The sequence below is a fragment of the Emys orbicularis genome, chromosome 6 (assembly GCF_028017835.1).
Source record: "Emys orbicularis isolate rEmyOrb1 chromosome 6, rEmyOrb1.hap1, whole genome shotgun sequence".
Lineage (NCBI taxonomy): Eukaryota > Metazoa > Chordata > Testudines > Emydidae > Emys > Emys orbicularis.
Genome location: NC_088688.1, coordinates 34,881,818 through 34,904,202, shown reverse-complemented (window position 1 = coordinate 34,904,202; position 22,385 = coordinate 34,881,818). Strand labels below are relative to the sequence as shown.

At 43.1% G+C, this 22,385-nt stretch overlaps 1 protein-coding gene across 1 annotated transcript in view; it reads right to left on the bottom strand.

Annotated features, from left to right (window-relative positions):
• Positions 1-22,385, bottom strand: part of DDX4 (DEAD-box helicase 4) — a 98,471-nt gene that overhangs the window by 35,863 nt on the left and 40,223 nt on the right. The window contains exons 7-10 of the mRNA XM_065406277.1: positions 22,261-22,338; positions 12,070-12,111; positions 2,945-2,992; positions 2,794-2,838 (exon numbers count right to left, since the gene is read on the bottom strand). Coding sequence (XP_065262349.1) covers positions 2,794-2,838; positions 2,945-2,992; positions 12,070-12,111; positions 22,261-22,338 — 213 coding nt within the window. The remainder of the gene's footprint in view (positions 1-2,793; positions 2,839-2,944; positions 2,993-12,069; positions 12,112-22,260; positions 22,339-22,385) is intronic.

Sequence of the window (22,385 nt, the reverse complement as noted above, 5' to 3'; positions counted from 1 at the left end):
TATCTCCAGCTCATTTTCTTGCAAATATTCTCAATACTCAGTACCAGAGTCAATCCTTAACTGCTGAAGAGGAGGAGTTGGCTATGACATGGACAACAAGCAATCATCCCTCCATAATGCCAACTACCGTATATACTCGTACACTGGGGGAAGGGATATCTCAGTGGTTTGAGCATTGGCCTGCTAAACCCTGGATTGAGAGTTTAAACCTTTTGGGGGCCATTTAGGGATCTGGGGCAAAAATCTGTCTGGGGATTGGTCCTGCTTTGAGCAGGGGGTTGGACTAGATGACCTCCTGAGGTCCCTTCCAACCCTGATATTCTGATTCTAAGCCAAATTTTTTTAGTAAAAGAGGGAAGCACCAGAGAAGGGGGTCGGCTTATGAACGGGTATAGAAAGGGAGCGGTGGGACACAGACCCTCCCCCCAACAGAGGGAGCAAGGAGAGGCAGCACAGCCAGCAGGGAAGAGGCGGGGCCAGAGTCTCTCCGCTTCTGGCCACGCTGCTCTCCCCCCAGCCTCCAAAGCAGCTGCAGCTCCAGGGCTGGCAGGCTGCAGCCGTGCCACTCGGCCCCGCCCCCCAGAGCAGGCTGTGGCCGCACTGCCCGGCCCGCTGGAGCATGCTGCGGCCATGCCACCTGGCCTAGCCCGCTGGAACATGCTGCGGCTGCGCTGCCCAGCCTGCCGGAGAGCTCCAGCCAGGCCAGAGACATCCTCCCCTGGCCCTCCCCAGGTAAGGTGGGAAGGGATGGGATGGGGAGAGTGTGGGGGTCCCAGGCTAGGGTGGGGTCATGCATGATAGGGGGGCTGCCAGCCTGTTTAATACCTGTATTAAATTTCTTGTTTAAAAAGTATATAATGCCTTTTGTCTAGCAAAATAATTTCCCTGGAACCTAACTCCCTATTTACATTAATTCTTATGGGGAAATTGGATTAGCTTAACATCGTTTTGCTTAAAGTCACATTTTTCAGGAACAACAAGGAGTCTGGTGGCACCTTAAAGAGTAACAGATTTATTTGGGCATAAGCTTTCGTAGGTAAAAACCTCACTTCTTCAGATGCATCAGGAACATAACTACAACGTTAAGTAAGGAGTTACTGTACCTGCCTGACCACATTGGAGTTGACCAATATGGGTCTAAGCACCCCGCAAATATACCCATTTGTAAGTATATTAATCAAATACTTATAAATGTTTTGTTACTATTTGGATGTAGTAAATTGCTTATTCTCTGGGCTTTTTAGGCATGTTTTGAGCAATTGTATACCTTTGGATTTAATAAATGAATTTATGGTTAAATTAGTGCTTGGTATTTTCCCATATTAATAATTTCAATTAATAATAGTTCAAACAAATCCCCTTCCTCCAGAGAAGGAATTATAATTGCCAGAGTCACCATCCTGAACTCTTGAGGCTTCACAATCTTGTTCAGTCTTAGCTCCAAGATCTGCCAGCAACCGCCATCCTTTTTTTGTACTAGGAATTAGGAGTAGAACTCTCTGCCCCTCTAAAGGGAAGCTCGTGAGAGGAGTCCCTGAAGAGGGACGGAGAAAGGGATGAAAGGGACAGAGTGGCAAAACCTGGATGATGTAACCTAATATTATGACCTCCAAGACATTCGTCTGAGGTGATCTGCTCCCAAACCTGATGGAAATGGACAAGACAGTCCCCAAAGGAAGGTGGACTAAAGGACGCAACCTTAAAGTCAGAAGAGTGGAGGCATAGGAACTGTTCATGGGCCAAATGGAAACTGCTGGCTAGAAATCTCCTATTGGGGGATCAAGAGGCACATGTGCTCCTGAAATGCAGCATCCCTAGGGGGACTACTCGAGAAGAACTTCTGCCTTCTGTCTTCCTTTGATCATGGGATAGGAAGGATCTCAGAGAAGATGCCTTAGACTTTCTTCTTCAGCATGCTTCAGAGTTCCCTGAAGTCATCTACTATCTGCAAGATATCCTGTGATGAAGTGTCATTTGTGCCAATGTGACCCAGCACCAGTGGATCCTTGCCTGTCAACTTCAGAAGCCTACCCAATCTTAGAGTGATGTCTCTCGTCTTGGCTTCAGGAAAGCAGCACGTTGTCCTGTTGTCAGTTTGTAGCTTGCAGAAAGTTCTATTCTTTTCTTCCGAGTAGAATCTCCAGCAAGGATCATCTGTCTTCCTTGAATGGTTGGAGAACTCTTTATGGGCAAGCCTGATTTTCTTACAGGATGGGGCAAGCGCCACACATGTGTCCTAGATCTCTCTCCAGTCCCTTGGACCTGCTGGATCTCACTTTACCAATTCTTGCATCACTCCTATGCTCATCTTTGTGTCTGCCTTTCTCCATGATGCCTTTTAAGCCTGGAATAACTTTACCTATCCTGTACAGCAACTTTCTAACCTTTTGTCTTTCAAGTAAATTCAATACACTTAAGTGAATCCTATTAATCGAACAACTAGAGAAATAATACTTTAAAAAGGTCACAAGAACTAGTGCACCAATGTGACAATTCCAAATTCTGGTCACATGGTGCTCTGTGCAACTGAAATGTTTTGAAAAGTTAAAAAAAAAAAAACCCAAAAAACCAGTATGTGGATTGCCTTAGATTATAAATTCCAAGATGGGCACCCTGTGTACCTTGAGGCATTTATAATATTTTTTTTTACTATTTGCTTAGTACTGTTCACTGTCACTCAATTATATGTATAGATTAATGAAATCTAAAACAGAATCAAACTTTACAAGTTTGGTCTTCTTGCCTTATAAGTAAGCCTACATACATGTACCCCAATTAATTTCTTAAATTTACCTTGATTATCACCACTTTCTGTTTTGTCGTGTGATTTCCAAGAACCTTAAGTAGAAAAGAAATTGATTAGGAAAAAGAAAGAGAATAGTCAGGCAATAAAAAAAAAAAATATTGACTTCTTGACAAGCTACCTTATAGCGAATCTACTTACTTCTTCCTGAACCTGCAATTACTTCTTCGTTGTAACCTCTGTATCCTCCTGTTAAAATATGTCACATTTATTTTATTTTGATTTGCAAAATAAACTAACACTTCTCAGGCTCTACTGCTTTTCAAAAATTAAAAGTACAGTCACAACAGAAACGTGCATGAGGGACAGCATGGAAGATTCTTAGGAGCTTGTAAAAGTAAATGGGTGATAGAGCTGGACAGTTGGCAGAGTAAACACAGTGAGCTAAGGGGTCAGGAAAGTAAGGTGAGCTAAGCTACTGAAGACAAGGACCAAAAGTTTGTGTTTAACACAGTGGATAAGGGAGAGTGACCTGACCAAAGCACTGAGTTGAGAAAAAGGATTCTGGCAGCAGCATTCTGACCGGACCAGAAGGAGCAATGTTGCAGTGATGATGACCAGAGGAGAGATGGATGCAGTAATCAAGAAGCAACATGAATGATAGTTTGGCAGTATAGTCAGAAAAGAGACCAGATGTTGATCCTTTGACCAGAGGTGAGGAATCACTCACATAGTCCAGAATGGGGAAGCAAACCACAGAAAGGAAAATTCTATCTTTGGATACCTCAAGGCCAAGGTGGATAAAAAACAAAGATTTAAGACATTTAAATTGCATGTTTTTGATAAAATGCTTTTTGAGGAAAAAATTAAAACTATCTTTAGATAGGGGGTTTAAGATACATTATAGTTCAAAGATAGCTCATCATGGAATAGGGATTATAAATTCTAATTCTATAGTATGAGACAATATATTAATGTAATGTTTAAGAAAAGTTTTGTAAATGAGTTCCAATAGTTCATGGATTAGGGACCCAATCTTATCGGGTTCCACAGGCTTCCATATAGATTATTTAAGGTTAATCTTTCTATCTACCCAATAGGACTCAGTGCTAGTCTAGAAGATAACATCAGAGATGCTTAGTTTTGCAGTTCTCAAACTGTGGATTTGGGTCTCCAGAGGTAACATGCTTGTTAACAGCAAAAATGTTTTTAAATAAATAAATAATATATAGAGGTGAGAAACAACAGACCTTAACTCTATTGTCCTTCTGCAAATTTGTGTACACAGAGTTAATCCCTTACCTCTTTCAAAGTGCAAAGTTTCAAAAAGTTCAATGAATAGAAGATTGTTGGGGGCGGAACAGATCTGGACAAGGAGAAGAAGTCTGGACATAAATGTGAGAAGTGAGGGACATATGCTTGTTTTGTTAAAATATTATATGTTTCTGTTGAAGAAAAAAAATCCAGAATACTTAATGTTATTGTTTTAGTTAAATAAAACAATTTAAATGTCTGTCTGGTGATGTTCTCCTCCTAATACAGCATGGCAAGAAAATACTCCAAATATTAATGATTAACCTGTTGAATTGGAGATAGTTCACCTACCAATGACTTCATAAATATCTGCTTCAATTACCTTTGGTAAATGAAATAACCAAACAATCATTCATTTTCTGATATAGCTGTAAAACTAATCTGAAAAGTTTTCAAAACAAATCACTGTTTAAAAATGTATCGTGTGTACCTTCTAAAAATGAAACCTACATCTATCTCTGAGTTGTGAAGAATATGTATTAAGGTTATAACAACCAACAAGAATCACTTATGTAGAAAACCATGATTAAATCGAGTCTTCCTGACTAGTGATTTAAATCATGATTTAAATCAAATCCACCCTGCTCAAGGCAACTATTACCTACATTCTTAGAATTTTTAGGTTTATGATCTGCTTTTGTCTTATGGTCTCGAGGGCGAGGAGCTCAAAAACTTACCTACCAGAACACTTATGTTGCTTACCGTAAAACTCTGGGCTCTTCCCAAGAAACCATCACAATCAAAGTGAAATTTAAGATATAGATTAAAAACAATAGAATACTCTGATCCATCCACAAGTCCATATTTTTTCAATTGAACATTTTAGAAAGGGAAAGTATGATGTCCAGCTTGGCACAAATTTAGAATTTGTAGAAAAAGCTTTTATATATTGTGACAAAGTTCTGTCCTTGACTCCGTGGGTCCTGCGTTTCCTGACGGATTTTTGCTAGCCTCAGAGGCTCACTGTGACCCTCCACATAGCCCTTCTCTCTCTAGAGGCAAGGGTCACAGTCTACTGAACCATTTTCATCATAAGCCAGCAAGGGAGATGAGGAGAAACAACCCTCCCCCACACAGTCTCTGTTGTCTCCCAGTATCAGTGATTAATCAGGGTGGGGAGGGGGGAGCCCGGGCCCGCCCTCTACTCCGGGCTCCAGCCCAGGGACCCTAAACTTAGCAGCTATGAAAGCTGACTTTTTGGAAATAGGGCACGTACAATTCCCTGGGCTACTTCCCCACAGCAGCCCCCACTCAGTATGTTCTTCACAATTACCTCAGGGCCTCCTTCCTTGCACCTGATATGGATTCGTACTACTTCGTTCCTCCAACAGCACTGCTCCCTCCTATAGCTCCTGACACCCATCCCGCACTGACTAACTGAGAGGCTTTTAACTAGTTCCAACCAGTCCTTGATTGGCTTCAGGTGTCCCAATCAATCTAGTTGTCTCTCCTGCCTTCTAGAAGGATCTTAATTGGCCCCAGGTGTCTTGATTAACCTGGAGCAACTGCCATTTGGTTACCATGGTACCAGGGATTTGTTTAGCCTGGAGCCAACATACCTGTTCCTCACTACTTTACTGTAGCCATCTGGCCTTGCCCCATCACAATATACACAAGCCATAAAAAACGGTTACTAACCTTTCCTAACTGTTGTTGTTCAAGATGTGTTGCTCATGTCCATTCCAATATAGGTGTGCGCGCGTCACGTTCACCATTGCCGGAAGACTTTCCCCCCCCATCGATATCTGTCAGGTGGGCTCTGATGCCTCCTGGAGTGGCGCCTGTTGGCCCGCCCTCGCCTCAGTTCCTTCTTGCTGGCAACTCCAACAGAGAAGCAGGAAGGTGGGTTGTGGAATGGACATGAGCAAACATCTAAAAGAACAACCGTTACGGAAGTGTTAGTAACCGTTTTTTCTTCGAGTGCTTGCTCATGTCCATTCCAATATAGGGAACTCCCAAGCAAACACTCAGGTGGTGGGGTCAGAGTTTGAGACACGGACTGGAGGACCGCTGCACTGAAGGCTGCATCATTCCTTGCCTGCTGAATAAGGGTGTAGTGTGCCATAAACGTATTGCTAGACGACCAGGTGGCCGCCCTACAGAGGTCTACAATTGGAACATGGGCCATGAATGCCACTGATGAGGTCTGTGACCGCGTGGAGTGCGCAGTTAAACATGGGGGAGGCACTTTTGCCAGGTCATAGCACGTGCTCATGCAGGACTTCATCCAGGAGTAAAACCTTTGAGCCGAGATCGGGCTGGCCTTCATCCTTTCTGCAACAGACAGAAATAACTGGGTGGATTTTTGAAAGGGTTTGGTCCTTTCTATATAAAAAGCCAAAGCACTTCTAACATCCAAAAAGTGCAGCTTCTGTTCGTGTTTAGCCGTATGGGGCTTAGGATAGAAGACGGATAAAGACTTCCTGACTGTTGTGAAAATGGGAGACCACTTTCGGAAGAAATGAGGGGTGCAGCCGCAACTGCACTTTGTCCTTGAAGAAGACTGTGTAGGGCGGCTCAGAGGTGAGGGCTCAGATCTCCGAGACCCTTCTAACTGAGGTGATGGTCTTCCAGGACAAATAAATCAAGGGACATGTTGCTAGCAGCTCGTACAGTGACCCTGTCAGTTGTGATAGGGCCAAGTTGAGATCCCAGGGGGGCAGAGGTTGGCATACCTGTGGATACAGGCGCTCCAAGCCCTTTAAGAACTAAGAGCTAATTAAATTGGAGAAAACTGATCTTCCGTTCACCGGAGGGTGGAATGCTGATATTGTTGCCAAGTGGACTCTAATAGAGGACACAGCTATACCTTCCCCTTTCAAACGGAGCAGATAGTCCAAGATAAAGGAGAGTATGGCTTCCAGAGGGGAGACCCCTTTCTGAAGCGACCAGAGTGAGAACCTTTTCTATTTTGCTAGGTAGGCCATTCTAGTTGACTGCTTTCTGCTGCCCATAAGTACCTCTTGGACCGGTGCTGAACAGGCTAGTTCCATTTCGTTCAGCCAAAGGTGCCAAGCCGTCAAATGCAGAGATTCCAGGTTCGGGTGAAGCATGTGGCTGTGGCCCTGGGAGATGAGGTCTGGCCACATTGGGAGATCAACTGGGATGTCTATGGAGAGGTCCTGCAGGGTTGTGAACCAGTGTTGGCGTAGCCATGCTAGCGCTATGAGAATTATGTGTACCTTATCTCTTTTGATGTGGAGTACCACCCTGTGGATGAGGAGTGGAGGGGGGGAGGGGAGAGAAAGTGTACAGGAGTCTGCCCCCGCCCCACCATGGCAGTTGGAAGGCATCTGAGAGCCCAGACTGTGACCCAGGTATGAGCAAAACTGGGGGCATTTCCTGTTGCTCCTGGTTGCAAACAGATCCACCTGGAGAAACCTCCACCTCCGGAAAATAGCCTCCAGGACGTCTGGTCGGAGAGACAACTCGTGATGACTGGTGAAGGACCTGCTCAGGTAATCCGCTAGCTTGTTCTGCGAGCATGGAAGATAAGCAGCCTCCAGGTGAATGGAGTGGGATAAGCAGTAGTCCCAAAGTTTCAATGCCTTGAGGCATAAGGGAGATGATCAGGCTCCCACCCCTTGCTTGTTTATACAGAACATTGCCGTGGTGTTGTCTGTGAGGACTGATACAGACTTGCCCTGGAGCTTGCGGCAGAACACCTGGGAGGCAAGGCGCGCTGCCCTTAGTTCCCTGACGTTAATATGCGGGTGTACCTCCTCCGGTGCTCACAGACCTTGTGTCCCAAGGGGCTCCAGGTGGGTTCCCCACCCCATAGCCGAGGCATCCGTGACCAGCTCTATTGACGGTGCAGGCCCTGCACATACTATATATTGATTTAACCACCCCTGAAGGGCATCTTGCGTCGCTTGGGGAAGAGTGAGCACTCTGTCTAGCAGGTGATGCCCCGGTATGTACACCGATGCCAGTCACAGCAGTAGAGAACGGAGTCCGAGGCATGCATGCTGCACTATGTAGGTGCAAGAGGCCATATGCCCAAGGAGTTTTCGGCAGTTTCTTGCCCTGGTGGTGGGGCATGCTAGCAGGCCTTGAATGAGCGTTGAGATGGTCCTGAAGCACCCTTTTGGCAGGGAGGCTCTTGCCTGGTTTGCATTGGAGATATCCTCTAGATGGGCATGAGCATGGACTTCTGCTCGTTGATCAGGAGGCCCAGGTTCTCGAAAGTGGACCATACAATCTGCACGTGCTGTTCCACTAACTCCCTGGATCAACCTCTCACCAACCAGTCGTCTAATTATGGGTAGACCTGCACCCCTCTCCTTCTAAGGAAGCCCACCACCACCGCCATACATTTTGTGAAGGCTCTCCAGGCCACCAATAGACCGAAGGATAGAACCTTGAACTGAGAGTGGTCCTGATTTACTACAAACCCAAGGTATCTTCTGTGCCGCTGGAAGATGGCTATATAAAAATACGCATCTTTCAAGTCGAGGGCGGCATACCAGTCCCCTGGATCTAGGGAAGGAATAATTGTGGCCAGAGAGACCATGCGGAACTTCAGCTTCTTCAAGAACTTGTTGAGGGGTTCCTGAGGTCTAGGATAGGTCTGAGATCCCTGTTGGATTTTGGGATCAGGAAATAGCAGGAATAAAACCCCTTGCCTCTTACCACTATGGTAACCTCCTCTACTGCTCCTGCCCTTAGGAGTAACTGCACCTCTTGGGCCAGGAGATTTTTGTGAGAAGGGTACATGAAGAGGGATGGGGAGTGGGAAGGAGGGGAGGAGAAACTGCAAGGTGTATCCCACTTCTACCATGAGGAGCACCAATCGGTCAGACATGATGTTGGCCCACGCCCAGTAAAATTGGAACGAACAGTCCAAAAACATACAGGTAAGATATAGGTTATGGACTGGTGCATCATCCTCGGGCGCATCCTCAAAAGTTTTGTCTGTTGCCTGATAATTATCTCGTGGGCGCAGATGTCGAGGCTGTTGAGGAGTGAGGGGTCTGTCTCTTTCTGAAACCCCTATTCCTCCTTTGCCCAAAATCCTGCCTCTGGTAGGGCTGGTAGAAACAGCCCATAGGCTGCGGCTTAAAATGTTTCCGGGATGGGGAGGGGAGACCCAATGATTTCAAGGTTATCCTTGAGGCTGTGGAGCCGGGAGTCAGTTGTTCTGAAAACAAGAACTGCCCCTCAAATGGGAAGCCCTGAAGCATTTGTTGGACCTCATGGGGGAGGCCAGACAACTGTAGCCAGGAGCTCCTCCTCATTACCACACCTGTGCCCCTTGCCCAGGCCGCCACATCCATGGCATCTAGAGCCACCTGTAGGGACGCCTTGGTTATTGCTCTGCCCTCTTCAGCCAAGGCCCCAAATTCCTCCCTAGAGTCAGCTAGCAGGAACTCTGAACTTCTGGATTGCCAACCAGGAATTAAAATAGGAACAGTTAAACAGGGCCTGGTGGTTAGCAATTCTAAAACGAAGGCCCCCTGTGGAGTACACTTTTCTTCTTTGAAAGGGGACAGAGGGGGCACCCTCGCCTCCCAGGGTGCCGAAAGAGAGCGTCACTCTGTGGGAGACCTGGACCACTTGCGGCCAAGGGGTTTTCACTGGCCACTGAGGAGGCATCTGCCATTGGCCAGACCCACCCTATTGGGACAAGTCCCTGGGTCTTGCCCGCAGGGCGTCTGTGATCCACTCTGGATCCAGTTCCTCACAAGGCATATGACTGCCTGCGATTCTAAGCCAGAGGACCCACCCCTAGATGACCAGAGCGGTGCCGTGCCCGGTGGTGCCGAGCGGCGTCTCCGAGGAGAGTGGTTCCACAACAAATAATGGTGCCACCATGGGGAGCTTTGCCGTGATGGAGAGCAGTGTCTCAACGACAAGTGGTGCAGACTGCGAGCAGTGCCATGGCAAAGAGCGGCATGGAGATTGCGATCAGCGCCTGGAGTATGACAGGTGCCAGGAGTACGACCAGCGTCTAGGTGGGGTGCCGTGTCGCTGCAGTGAGTGTGGTCTCCGTGCCGACTCCCCTGATGATGAGCGGGATGGAGAGCAGTGTCTTGCCATCATTGTGGGCTTACTCAGGGCTGGTGCTTGCCCTTTTGTGGCTGGAACCAGTGATGCCTGGTTTATTCCCTGCAGCCCTCAGCTTGGGGACAGCAGTGCCAGGACAATGAAGAGGTTTTGTGCCTCCTCATATGCCTCTAGTGTTGGGAGTGCTGCCAGGGTCGTGTCCACTTCTTGGCTCACCCTATGTGAGGAGCCTCTTGGTGCCGGACTCAATGGTGCCAGTTGAACTGCCTCCAAATGGAGAGTGGTCTGCCACAGATTGCACTTTCTCAACAGGCTCTCTCAAGGGGGAACGTCCCTGATCAGACTTTTTTGACCACTTCTTCAGCACTGGTGATGGGGATCAGTTCCAAGTCATCGGCGCCGGAGAAGCATGCCAGTGCCGGGAGGACGGTGCTGGGGAGCCAAATCCATGCGGGTGTCCCAAACAGACACCTGCACACTCCTGGTAGAAAAGGTGCTTGGTACCGGGTCCGGTCGCTGCTCTGAAACGGGACTGAGTGCTGCCTCCATAAGTAGGAACTTCAGACCAAGGACCAAAAAAGAGAGAAGATCAACTGAAGTTCCTACAGATCTGGCACTTATCCTGAATATGACCATCTCCCAAGCACTTTAAACAGCTCTCGTGAGGGCCACTGACTGGCCTGTGCTTGCGGCACACCACACACAGTTTGAAGTCCTGGGCGGGTGCTTACCGACGAACTAGCATTATACTTATGCTAACAAACTAGTTAGACTTATCTACTATCTATTTACAGGAAGACTACCACTACAGGATTCACTTGCTGAGCAAGAGATAGGAGTATTCCAGTGACCGCCACAGATGGAAAGAAGGAACTAAGGAGGGGACGGGCTAGTAGGTGCCTATATACCGCACCATGGAAGAACCACTCCAAAAGCTGACCTGACAGATAGCACTAGGGGAAAAAAAGTCTTCCAGCGACGGTGCACACAACGCGCGCGCGCCTACATTGGAATGGACATGAGCAAGCACTCAAAGAACCATTAGAAATTTCTTTTCTTAAAATGTAAATAAGGTATTCCAGCAAGTTCTAAAAACAAAAAACAAAACAGTGCTCCACAGCTGCTAGTGGCAAAATGAACTGGTATGCTTGGGATACTAAAACTATCCTACGCCTGTCTGGAAAGCAGTCTATATTCCTTTGTCAGTGGGATTAGTGACTATCTAAAAAATTAAATTGTGAAAGAATCTTGATGGACGGAACTAAACAACATTGGAGAACTAAGAATCATACCTTTTTTAATTACATACAGTGGCTAATCCGAATGGTTTGATGGAAGGAAAAAGATAGATGACAGCCAGGACTAGAGATTAAGCATATGCACAGTACCCTGTACTTTTAGTGTAGTATCTTAATATATTAAATAGCTAGTTTGCCCTGCCTGCACCCCAAACACTGCGGCCACATTGCAAACATTGGTCTAGTGTTCGAAAACCTAAAACAGAAATGGACTGAACTGATTAGAAATCAAACTGGCTACTATATTTTCATTATCCAAGATGAGAGAAATGCAATAGTAAATAAGTAAGAGTGAAAAGTAAATTTACTTTTTTTGAAAAAGTTTCCGTTTTAACAAAGTTATTTGGTACAAAGTGAACAAGGAAATTTAAGACACCAATGAAATGTAACTTGACAATGCCACCTTAAGATGCTTCTGCTAAATTCTAGCAAATGCATCTTAATATTTTTGTTTTTCTGCATTTAAGGAGCTCACAAGCACTTTCCAAAAAATGATAAAATAAATCTCTGTCTCTCAAGATAGGTATTATCCCATTTATAAACAAGGAAAATGAGGCATGGAGTGACATATGATTTGCCCAAGTTGTCAAAGAAAATAAGTATCAGAGCTAGGAAGACACGACCCAAACCTCCTGACTCCCTCCCTTCCTTTCAATCACTAGTAAATATACACAATCTTTGTATAACCCCAATACATAAGCAGCTGACCTTTGCTTCCAAATCCTCTGCTTCTATTATTGTCATTATCACCTGAAAAACAAAGGCAGAATTATTTACATGTAATTGGGTGTAACAGTGCTTCACAGATCTTAATACAATATCTTAAAGCTGTTATGACTACAGGTAGCAGAAAGCAGGATCCCTTCCCAGTAAGAAAAATCTGGCAGCGGTTTTGTCAGTCGTTCATTATCCATCCACCCAGTAATTCTTTATGTAAGAACGTCAACTCCTCCTTTCAAGCAGCAAAGGCTAAAAAAAGAAAAATCAGTAACAAGCAGTCCATAAACTCATTCCATGCCTTCTCTATTGTAGAGACTTTTAGGTCATATATAGTTATGGGACAACAGAGAGGACTTACGGCTTGTCCACACTACAAAGCCCTTCACAACACCATTATTCCAATAGAGCTCTGTAGAAGAGACGCAGAATAAGCAGAGAGAAGTTGTTCTTCTGCTGGCATAGCCACACTATGTGCCAGACTAACACCAGCTAAGCCGGAAGAAACACACTGTTGGTATTGTGCTATCTACACTGAGGGTTTTGCCAACATAGCTATGTAATTTTTTCACACTACTAGCAGACATAGCTGTGCCGGCAAAACTTAGTCTACAAAGTCTGAGTGGAAAGGAAGGACAATGATAAGTACTTTCAATTCTTTGTCTCCAGTTGTCCCATCCTACAGGGAATACCTCAGTTCATGTGATAAAACAGAAACTCCCACCCAAAAAGCCATCCTGCGTTTAATTATGGCACATTTTTTCATTTTGTTCATTAACATTATTTTTCATCCCAAAATGTTATTGAAGAGAACCAATAGGATCCATGCAATGTTAAATGTGTGGCAAATATCATGAGGGTCTTTTACTGAGAACGGAAAATACAGAACAACAATCATTAACTTGAACACCTACTAGAGTAGGGACCTCTCACCATTCTACATCTACTACATTAAAAACTACTTTGATTATCCAAAGCATTTCAGATTACTCAATATCAAACTCCCCTAAGACACATGAACAAATAATTCTGACATGGAGAGTGGCTGCCAGACCCCCAGTTGCAGGGTTTTAAGGGAAAGTGTGTTTTATTATGCCCCATGCAGGGCGGCTGAGGAGGTGGTATGTGCTATTCAGCTTCCCCAGTTCATCAGTAATCTCCCTGGACTCCAGAGAGATTACTGATGAATCCAGGAAGCTGAGTAGCAAGTACCGCCTCCTCAGCCACCCCAGAACGCTTGCTTCAAGTATCCAGTTGGAAAATAAACTGGAAACTACAGCATCAGCTTGCCTTTCCATGCAGAAAGTTATTTTACAAGTTAAGCTAGACCTCGCCACCAACAATGAGTTTTGCCTACTGGTATCCATACCAAGAATCACATAACTGGAATGTTAAAATAACTGTATAAACTATTTAGGAAAGAGTAAGTAGAAGCAGAGGGGTGGTGTGTAGTGCATCAAGGATGCCATTATCTGGTTTAGTTATTGACAATTGAAGACAGGACCTGGAATATGTTCCTTCTACCTGATAAATCGCAAGATGGGATGTAGGAAGGAGGTCTGTCACTGACCACCAAATCAGACATGGGAACAGTATTTGAAACTCCTTAAATGTATCTATCTAGAATATTTAGAAATAATTCTACGATCATGAGGGACTTCAATCTAGGAAGCATATGCTGCCACTTCTAAAATATCCCTGGAGTGCCTAAAAATTATAGGTAACTTTCTAACACAAAAGTATTGAAACCATCTTGTGGTAATTCTATACTAAACCTGATTCTGAGAGAGAAAAATAAATTGATCACGGGAATCAAAATTGATTGTTGCCTACATACAAGTGATCATGATCTATTTATGTGCAAACAGAATACAGTCCTACCCAGGAATTACTTTGTACTTTAAAAAGGCAGATTTCTCAAAGCTGAAAACAATCATGAGCAAAATTGAATGGGACAAAAAATAAAATAAAACAAAGGCATGAATAGTAATTGGGAATTGTTTAAGTATGCTTTATTAAGTGCCTAAAAACAATTCCAAAATAATCACAAAAGCAGCCACCTTTGGGTAAAATGACTAGTCTAGTCAAGAGGGGAAGCAAAAGCAGCAATAATAAATCAAAAAATTATAACAAATGGAAAAATGGGAAGCTGATACCAGTGAGTACAAATCAGCAGTTAGGATATGCAGACAATTGGTAAGGGAAACTAAAGGTATCAATGAAAAAGGTATTGCTAGTACATTTAAGGAGGAGGAATTCTTTAATTATATCAGTAAAACAAAATTCTAGCAATGGTATAGGTCTGATACTAGATAAAGATGGTAAATCATCTATCATGATAAAGGAAAGAAAATATTAAATTAATACATCTTTTCTGTATTTGGACAGAAGGATAACAAATTAGTATTTTATAGGGGTAATGAATACTACCTATTCCATCAGTGGCCAGGGAGGATGTTAAACAGCAATTAAACGTTTTTTAAAACACAATAATTTACATCCAAGAGCATTAAAAGAATCCACCAGTCAGTTCTCTGAACCAATAATATTGGTTTTTAACAAATCTTGGAACACTGTGGAAGTTACAGAGGACTGGATAAAAGCAAATGTCATACCAATATTAAAAGGGTAAGCCCAGGTTAACTATAAGCCAGTTAGGGTATGTCTAAACTGCAGTTTGACACCTGTGGCTGGCCCATGTCAGCTAACTCAGGCTTGCCCGGCTTAGGCGCTGTTTAACTGCGGTGTAGACATTCAGGCTCAGGCTGGCACCTGGTTCTAGGACCCTGTGAGGTGGGAGGGTCCCAGAACTTGAGCTGCAGATGGAGCCCAAACATCTACACCGCAATTAAAAAGTGCCTTAACCTAAGCCTGGAGAGCTTGAGTCAGCTGACATGGGCCAGCCACAGGTGTCAAACTTCAGTGTAGACATAACCTTAGCCTCACTTCTATCCTAGGCAAAGGCTCGTATGGACACAAAGAATTAAAGGATGGCAGTATAATAAATGTCAATCAACAGTTTTATGGAAAAATAGGTCTTGTCAAACCTGTTTTTTGTTTTTAAATGAGATCACAAGCTTAACTTTATCAACTAACTCTTGATGTAATATACTTTGATTTAGTTCTTCCACATGACATTCTGATAAAAAAATTATAACTATATAAAGTCAATGTAGCTCATATTAAAAGGGTTAAAAACTGGTTAAATAGTTCCCAAAAGTAATTATAAAAGTGGGGAATTCTCAACCAATGGTGGTGTTTCTAGTGGAGTCCCATGAGAGCCATTCTTGGCCCAAAGTCATTCTATATCTTTATCTATGATGTGAAAGAAAATATAAAATCATTGTGGGTATGATTTACCATTTTACCAATTTTTGTCATCTGCAAATTAATGATGGGGACAGGTCAGTTATACAGGCCAACCTGATGAGATGGATTCATCAAAATATCAGGCTTTTTAATACAACCAAATACAAGGTCAACATCTAGGAACAAAGAATATAGCCACACTTGCAAGATGGTAAACAGTATCCTGGAATGCAGGGACACAAAAAAGGATTCCAGCCAAGAACAGATAAAATGAACATAAGCTCCCATTGAAATGCTGTAGCTGAGAGGGCAAACACAATCCTTGGTTGTATAAGCAAGGAATTTCACAGAAGAGTAGAGAGGTGTCATTCACTCTGAATAGCAGAACCATTACTGAATATTGTATCCAGTTCTGGTGTCCACGCTTCTAAAAGGATGTTGAAAAACCGGAAAGGGTTCAAAGGCTGGTTCTATAAGGCCCATCAGAATTACATTAAAGCTACAGGAGAGGAGACACTCCCAAATGCAAAGGATATGCATGAACTAGTCCTTTTAGAAATTTTGAAACAGGAGGAATGAGAGAATGTGGTATATATTTAAGCAAAGGTGTATAACTATCAGACAACAGTTTCCAAATCCAGTCACTGTCACACAAAGTAACTAGAGTCCCTGGAGGACAAATACTTGGAGCTCCTTGTAAAATCTTTTCTTTGGCAATTAGACTAGAACCAGGAAAAATCTAATAGAGGTGGGCCAATTGAGAGGGCACCAAGGAGCTCCTGAAAACAGAAGTCAACCAGGGACTCAAGCAGTTAAAAGATATGGTCAGGATGTACACATTATCTGATACAAATGAGTTATCAACAAGTAATTTTTGACCCGTCATAGACTGGCCATCAGATACACCACTGCATTGGTGAAGAAAAACAACGGAAGTCAAAGGGCATAACCTGGAATTGAAAATGGGTTCGCAAAGTTGCAGGTTGCATTGGTGGCACAGGCACATGGGGACAGCCTTTGTTGTAGGACAATGAAAAATGCTGACACAAATCAGAAAGGCCGGACCTCAGTGCAGAAATGAGCCTTGCACATAGTCAGGCTGGACAGAACTAGTTTCAGCTAAACTTGTCTGCTCTCTTTCCCCTAGGATGAGTCTTGACTGAAAACCCCAAAATGTCCTCAGAAAAAGGAATAATTGTTTCTGGTGAAGTGAGGCTTGCAATGCTGTTCTTCACTAACTGTTACCTAGACCAAACGAAGGAGGGCAACAAGATGGATAACAGAAAGGAACTTAAATCTATGGGAAGACCGTTCATTTTGAGAAAATTTGTCCAATATGGATTTTTAATTTGATGTGGAAAGCTTGAAAACTTTGAAATAAAGTTCTGTTCAAAGGGGATGGGGTGCACGGGAATGGAGTAGCCTAACCGAGTGTGGGAATTTATGGTTTTTTATTTTTCTTTCCTTTTCTCTTCTTGTTTCTATCCTAGGATGCTGATGTTGTGTGTGTCATGGTATACCAAGGCCTCTTCTTAAAAACATGAACTAGTCACTTCAGACGTGGTAGAAACTCCTCTAACCTACTAGGCTATCCAGCCTCACAGTTGCAAAGTCTCTGCTGCTTCTGCAACAGCTACAGCTTTGTTGCTGTTGCAGTCTATGACTTGCCCCTTGAAGACACAGAGGAATGCCTTTTTATTTTAATCATATGTACAGAAATAGAGGTGATACGTAGAGAGAGGAGAGCAGGGCTGACCATGAACACTCACGTTTGAAACCACTTCCTCAAAGCTCTGAGCTTAAGCCTTACTGAAGTAGCATACCTGTACCACAAAATGATATATTCTCCTCCCTTAATGGCAGGACTGGTACTCTGCTGCGTTTTCTCCTAGAACATAGGTTTCTTACAAGCTTCTGTCCTCCAAAACTCTTCTCCTTATTGGTCGGGCACCATGAAGAGGGATAAAAATTAAAAGTGTAATGGAAAAAAGGAGAGGGCCAGAGGAACCGCATGCTTCAAGTGGAGGCAAGACACCAGGGAGTTAGCGAGGCAGTTCCAGTTCTCTGAACAGCTTCAGTTGGCAGTAAATTGAGAAGCTAAAGGGATGTTTAAAAAGGAAGAGAGGATAACCTCCATGCTTGGAGGTTGAGGAGTAACCCAGTTTTAACGACTCTCAGAGCACACACACACACACACACACACAAAACACACTCACCCAAACTCTGTTGGCTTGCGTATTTCCAATTATTGGAATCTCACAGCACAGTGATGCTTTTTCTTGGCAAATTGTTCTATGATACTGTTCAGCTCCAATCTTGCTGTTTCATCTTTCTCAGTTGCAAGGAGGGCAAGGTCACTCAGCTGTGTCTGACACAGTGCTGAATGCATTGGTGAGAGTCAACACAATATTTCCGGAAAAGCATCATAATGTCAAGTTCTCTTGAAATTCAAGTAGCTCTGGACTCCAAATGACAAACTAAACACCTCCGCAGCATTTGCAAAGTAAGACATCTTGAAAGACTCATGAACCAAGTCTAAAGAAAAATGTGACTATTTTCCCATGAGTTTAAGAATTTCCTCCTTTGACTCTTCTAAAGCTGTATTTTGAAGTCGTCAGGGATGGAGGAACCAAATAGTGTAGCTACCTGTTGAAATCCCTCACATTGAAATGTTAGTTCCCCAATCATGCCAAAACCTTGAAGCATTTCCTTTGATGGTTATGCTTGACTTAACACAGAATCATGTGAAATTTTGTCATCCTTGCAGCATACATGTCTATTCCTGTGGCTTGGATAGACTGCATTTTCAAAACCCATTGCTTCCCACTGTTCTGAGATTCTTTTACAATTTCCTTCAGATCTGAGTTTGCTGAAATCATTCACCATGTTCTCAAATATCTGTAGGACTTGGAAAAGGTAAATTTTCTTTGACTGAAGGATTCCAGAGACTGCAGTCCTGATAACTAAGCTCCCATGCCATAACAACAGACTGAGGAAGAACTCCAATCCAACAAGGACAGTTTGCTTTTTGCTCAAGGTATGTCCTCACTCCTCCTGCATTGAGTGACAGTTTTATCTTCTAAGCATTCAAATATATTCTGAAAATTTACTATCATTGCCTCAGCGGCTTTCACTTGAGTTGCCCATTTAGTCTTGCAGAGTACTTTAGATATAAAGGTCGTCTTCATTCTTCAGAAGCCTGTTCATTTTAATCTGCTGCATCAATCCTGTCAACTTCTTCAGAGGCTTGAAGTGCATCAAGTTCCTTTACTCTTTACAAAACTGTACTCTCTTGAGTAAGAGTTTGAAGATAAAGACGATTTTTAGACTTCATTAGTATTTGCCCATTGATAGAATCTGAAATATTTATATATTTCCTGCAAAGTTGTGAAGAAAACCTTCAGGTCTATACTGGCTTTACCTTCAGCAGCATGAATCAAAACTAAGTTAATCTGATGTCTGGGCAATGGTTATATGGTGCACACACTATCTCCCTTACCTGAAAGATATTCTCTCATATTTGCTTGCAGTCCCCCATGAGCTCTGGCCATAACACTAGCCATCACATCCCTGGCCAGACATGTATTTGGGGTTTAATCCATACTTGCAGAATAAAACATTAGTTAACTGATCAAACAAGGATTCAGCATCTGCCTCACTTACTGCTATAAAGCTTACAAAATGCTCTTTTATATCCACTTTTCCTTTGATTCAATCAATATTAACAAAGTTAAGCAAAATGGCTATTTGATCAACATGGCTAATATCCATGGTTGTATCTGCAATGACAGTAAAAAGAAAATTTAACTTCTTTGCAACTAATAAGTATGTGTCTGCTAGTATCTGATGTTAAGAGACTTAGTTCATCAGTAATTGTCTTGCTCAAGTACTTGATTCTCTTGGCGTCACTGATATGATGGGCAAAAGTTGTATTAGGTCTGGCAAGTAGCTTAAGGATGCTCAAGTAAACATCACAATTGTTGCTCTCCAGCACTCCACAGTGGCTGTGGAAGGACTAAAATTTTGACTGTGTCAAGCAATATTTTAAGTATTTCTTGCCATTTCCTAATATTTTCAGATCTTTGTTTATCAAGACATGCATTGATACTATGACCCTATGAACAATATACTAAGCCACTGGATATGCAAAACCTTCAAGCAGTGCATTTTTCATTCTGTAAATGAAAATGAAAAATGGCAGTTTGTTCGTTTGGGCTCGCAAGAACCAATCATACAAGGATACGCAATCGTTCAGGTTATAAAGCTGAATCTTGAAAGTAATTTTTATCAGATGGGGACTTGAAACCTATTTCAGCAGGAAGACTGGTTTGTCCTGTTTCGTTGCTGACCTGCTCATCTACAAGGCCCTTGGTTTTGTTCCCGTCAAGTTTGTCTACAGGTTTTAAACAATTAGCCTACCAATCAGCTTTCAAATCTCACACCTGAGGCTTCAAATTCGGTAACAGGAACGTACAAAGACACAGGGATATACAACACTTCCTGGAGAATCAACACGAACATAGGAAAATTACCAAAAATAGCTAATTGAAGATGGGAGTGGGGGAGAAAACCTTTCAGAAAAAGAATGTAGGGACTGGGGGGGGGGGGGGGGGGGAGAGTTTGTAGGCCCCAGACATCAAACCTGTGAAGTTCAGCCCTGGAACAGTAGCTAAAGACTAGGGCTGCCAATTAATTACAGTTAACTCAAGCAAATAACTCAAAACAAATTAACTTGATTAAAAAATTAATCGCAATTAATCGCAATTTTAATCACACTGTTAAACAATAATAGAATACCAACTGAAATTTATTACACATTTTTGGAGGTTTTTCTACTTTTCAAATATATTGATTTATATTACAACACAGAATACAAAGCATACAGTGCTCACTTTATATTTTTTTATTACAAATATCTGCACTATAAGGAAGATAAACAAAATAAACTGTTTTTCAATTCACCTCATATAAGTACTGTAGTGCAATCTCTCTCATGAAAGTGCAACTTACAAATGTATATTTTTTTTGTTACATAACTGTACTCAAAAATAAAACAATGTAAAACTTTAGAGCCTACAAGTCCACTCAGTCCCACTTATTCTTCAGCCAACCCCTAAGACAAACAAGTTTGTTTACATTTATGGGAGATAATGCTGACTTCTTATTTATAACGTCATCTGAAAGCGAGAACAGGAGTTCACATGACACTTTTGTAGCCGGCATTCCAAGGTATTTACATGCCAGATATGCTACACATTCGTATGCCGCTTCATGCTTTGACTTTTTATCTTGTTACAGTGCAAATATTTGTAATACAAAATAATATAACAAGTGACCACTGTACACTTTGTATTCTGTGTTGCAATTTAAATCAATATATCGTATATACTCATTCATAAACCAAATTTTTTTAGTAAAAGAGGGAAGCACCAGAGAAGGGGGTCGGCTTATGAACGGGTATAGAGAGGGTGAGATGGGACACAGCCCCTCCCCCCAACAGAGGGAGCAAGGAGAGGCAGCACAGCCAGCAGAGAAACGGGAAGAGGCGGAGCCAGAGTCTCTCCGCTTCTGGCCACGCTGCTCTCCCCCCAGCCTCCGAAGCAGCTGCAGCTCCGGGGCTGCAGCCACGCCGCTCAGTCCGGCCCGCCGGAGCAGCTCCAGCCAGGTCAGAGACATCCTCCCCTGGCCCTCCCCAGATAAGGTGGGAAGGGATGGGATGGGGAGAGTGTGGGGGTCCCGGGTTAGGGGTGGGGTCATGTGTGGATGGTCACAGGGTTCCTCCCCTGACTCCCAGCTTCTCCCCCACCAAAAAATTTCCCCACCAGTTGCTGTCCCGGCCCATCAGGGTAAGCAGCTGGCACGCCAGGACACTTTGTTTACTTAGGTTTACCTCTGTGCCTGCGGACGCTTGAGGTAAACAAACCATCTCGGCCCACCAGCGGCTTATCCTGATGGCCCGGGAGCGAAAGTTTGCTGACCCCTGAATTATAGGGTCGGCTTATGAACGGGTTATAAAAATTTTCCATTTTTACTTATCCACCTTGGCGGGGTCGGCTTATAAACGAACCAGCTTATGATTGAGTATATACGGTATTTGAAAATGTAGAAAACACCCAAAAATATTTAAATAAATGATATTCTATTATTAACAGTGCGATTAATCGTGATTTTTTTTTAATCTCACAATTTTTTTAATCGTTTGACAGCCCTACTCAACAGCCATGCTAGTAATAGTTCTATTGTCTGATAATAAAGAATCAGACCACCAGCTCAGATATCCACCACCACCATAACCAATTGCTATACCCTGCTGAACAAACATTCTGAAAAACTGACTAAGCTAGTTGCCACCTACAATGTAAAGACCTGAAACACTGATTCTCGGAGGACCCATAAATTTAAAGTACTAATTCTAAACCAGTGATCAGGAAGGTGGTGTTTGAATCCTTAGAAAGTGTTGAGTAGTTAAAGGAATCCAGCTTGCTTTTTTGGGGGTAGAGGACATCATCATTCCAATGAGTGATTCATGTATTCTAGTAAATAGAAACCAGCAGGGCTGGGAGTATACATGTAGTTGCGTAAACATATCCAATGTCAGTAGCAACAAAATAATTCTATAACCTGGATTCTGCATGTGATACCCCAGTTGCAGACACCCTGCTTTTCTCTTTAAAAAGAGGCAAGACTAAAAGCTTTCCAGGCCCCTCCTATGTCTGTTAGTTTATCTCTACACTCAAACACAGAAGAAACCTAAGTTAATACAACTGTAGGCTAAAGAATGCTTAGGGTTAGTGAAGAATGAGTCGAGGAGCAAGCAGCTCCAAATAAATCACAAAAAAAGATTTAAATACTTTACAGAAAGTATAATCTTACCTGTAGGACCTCCAAACCCTCCTCTCCTAGAGATAAGGACGCTACCAGACTGCTGTCCTCGTTGCTCATTTTCATTATCTGTAGTAATTCATACCCAAAGTAATTATACAAAGCGTAAGTGTTCA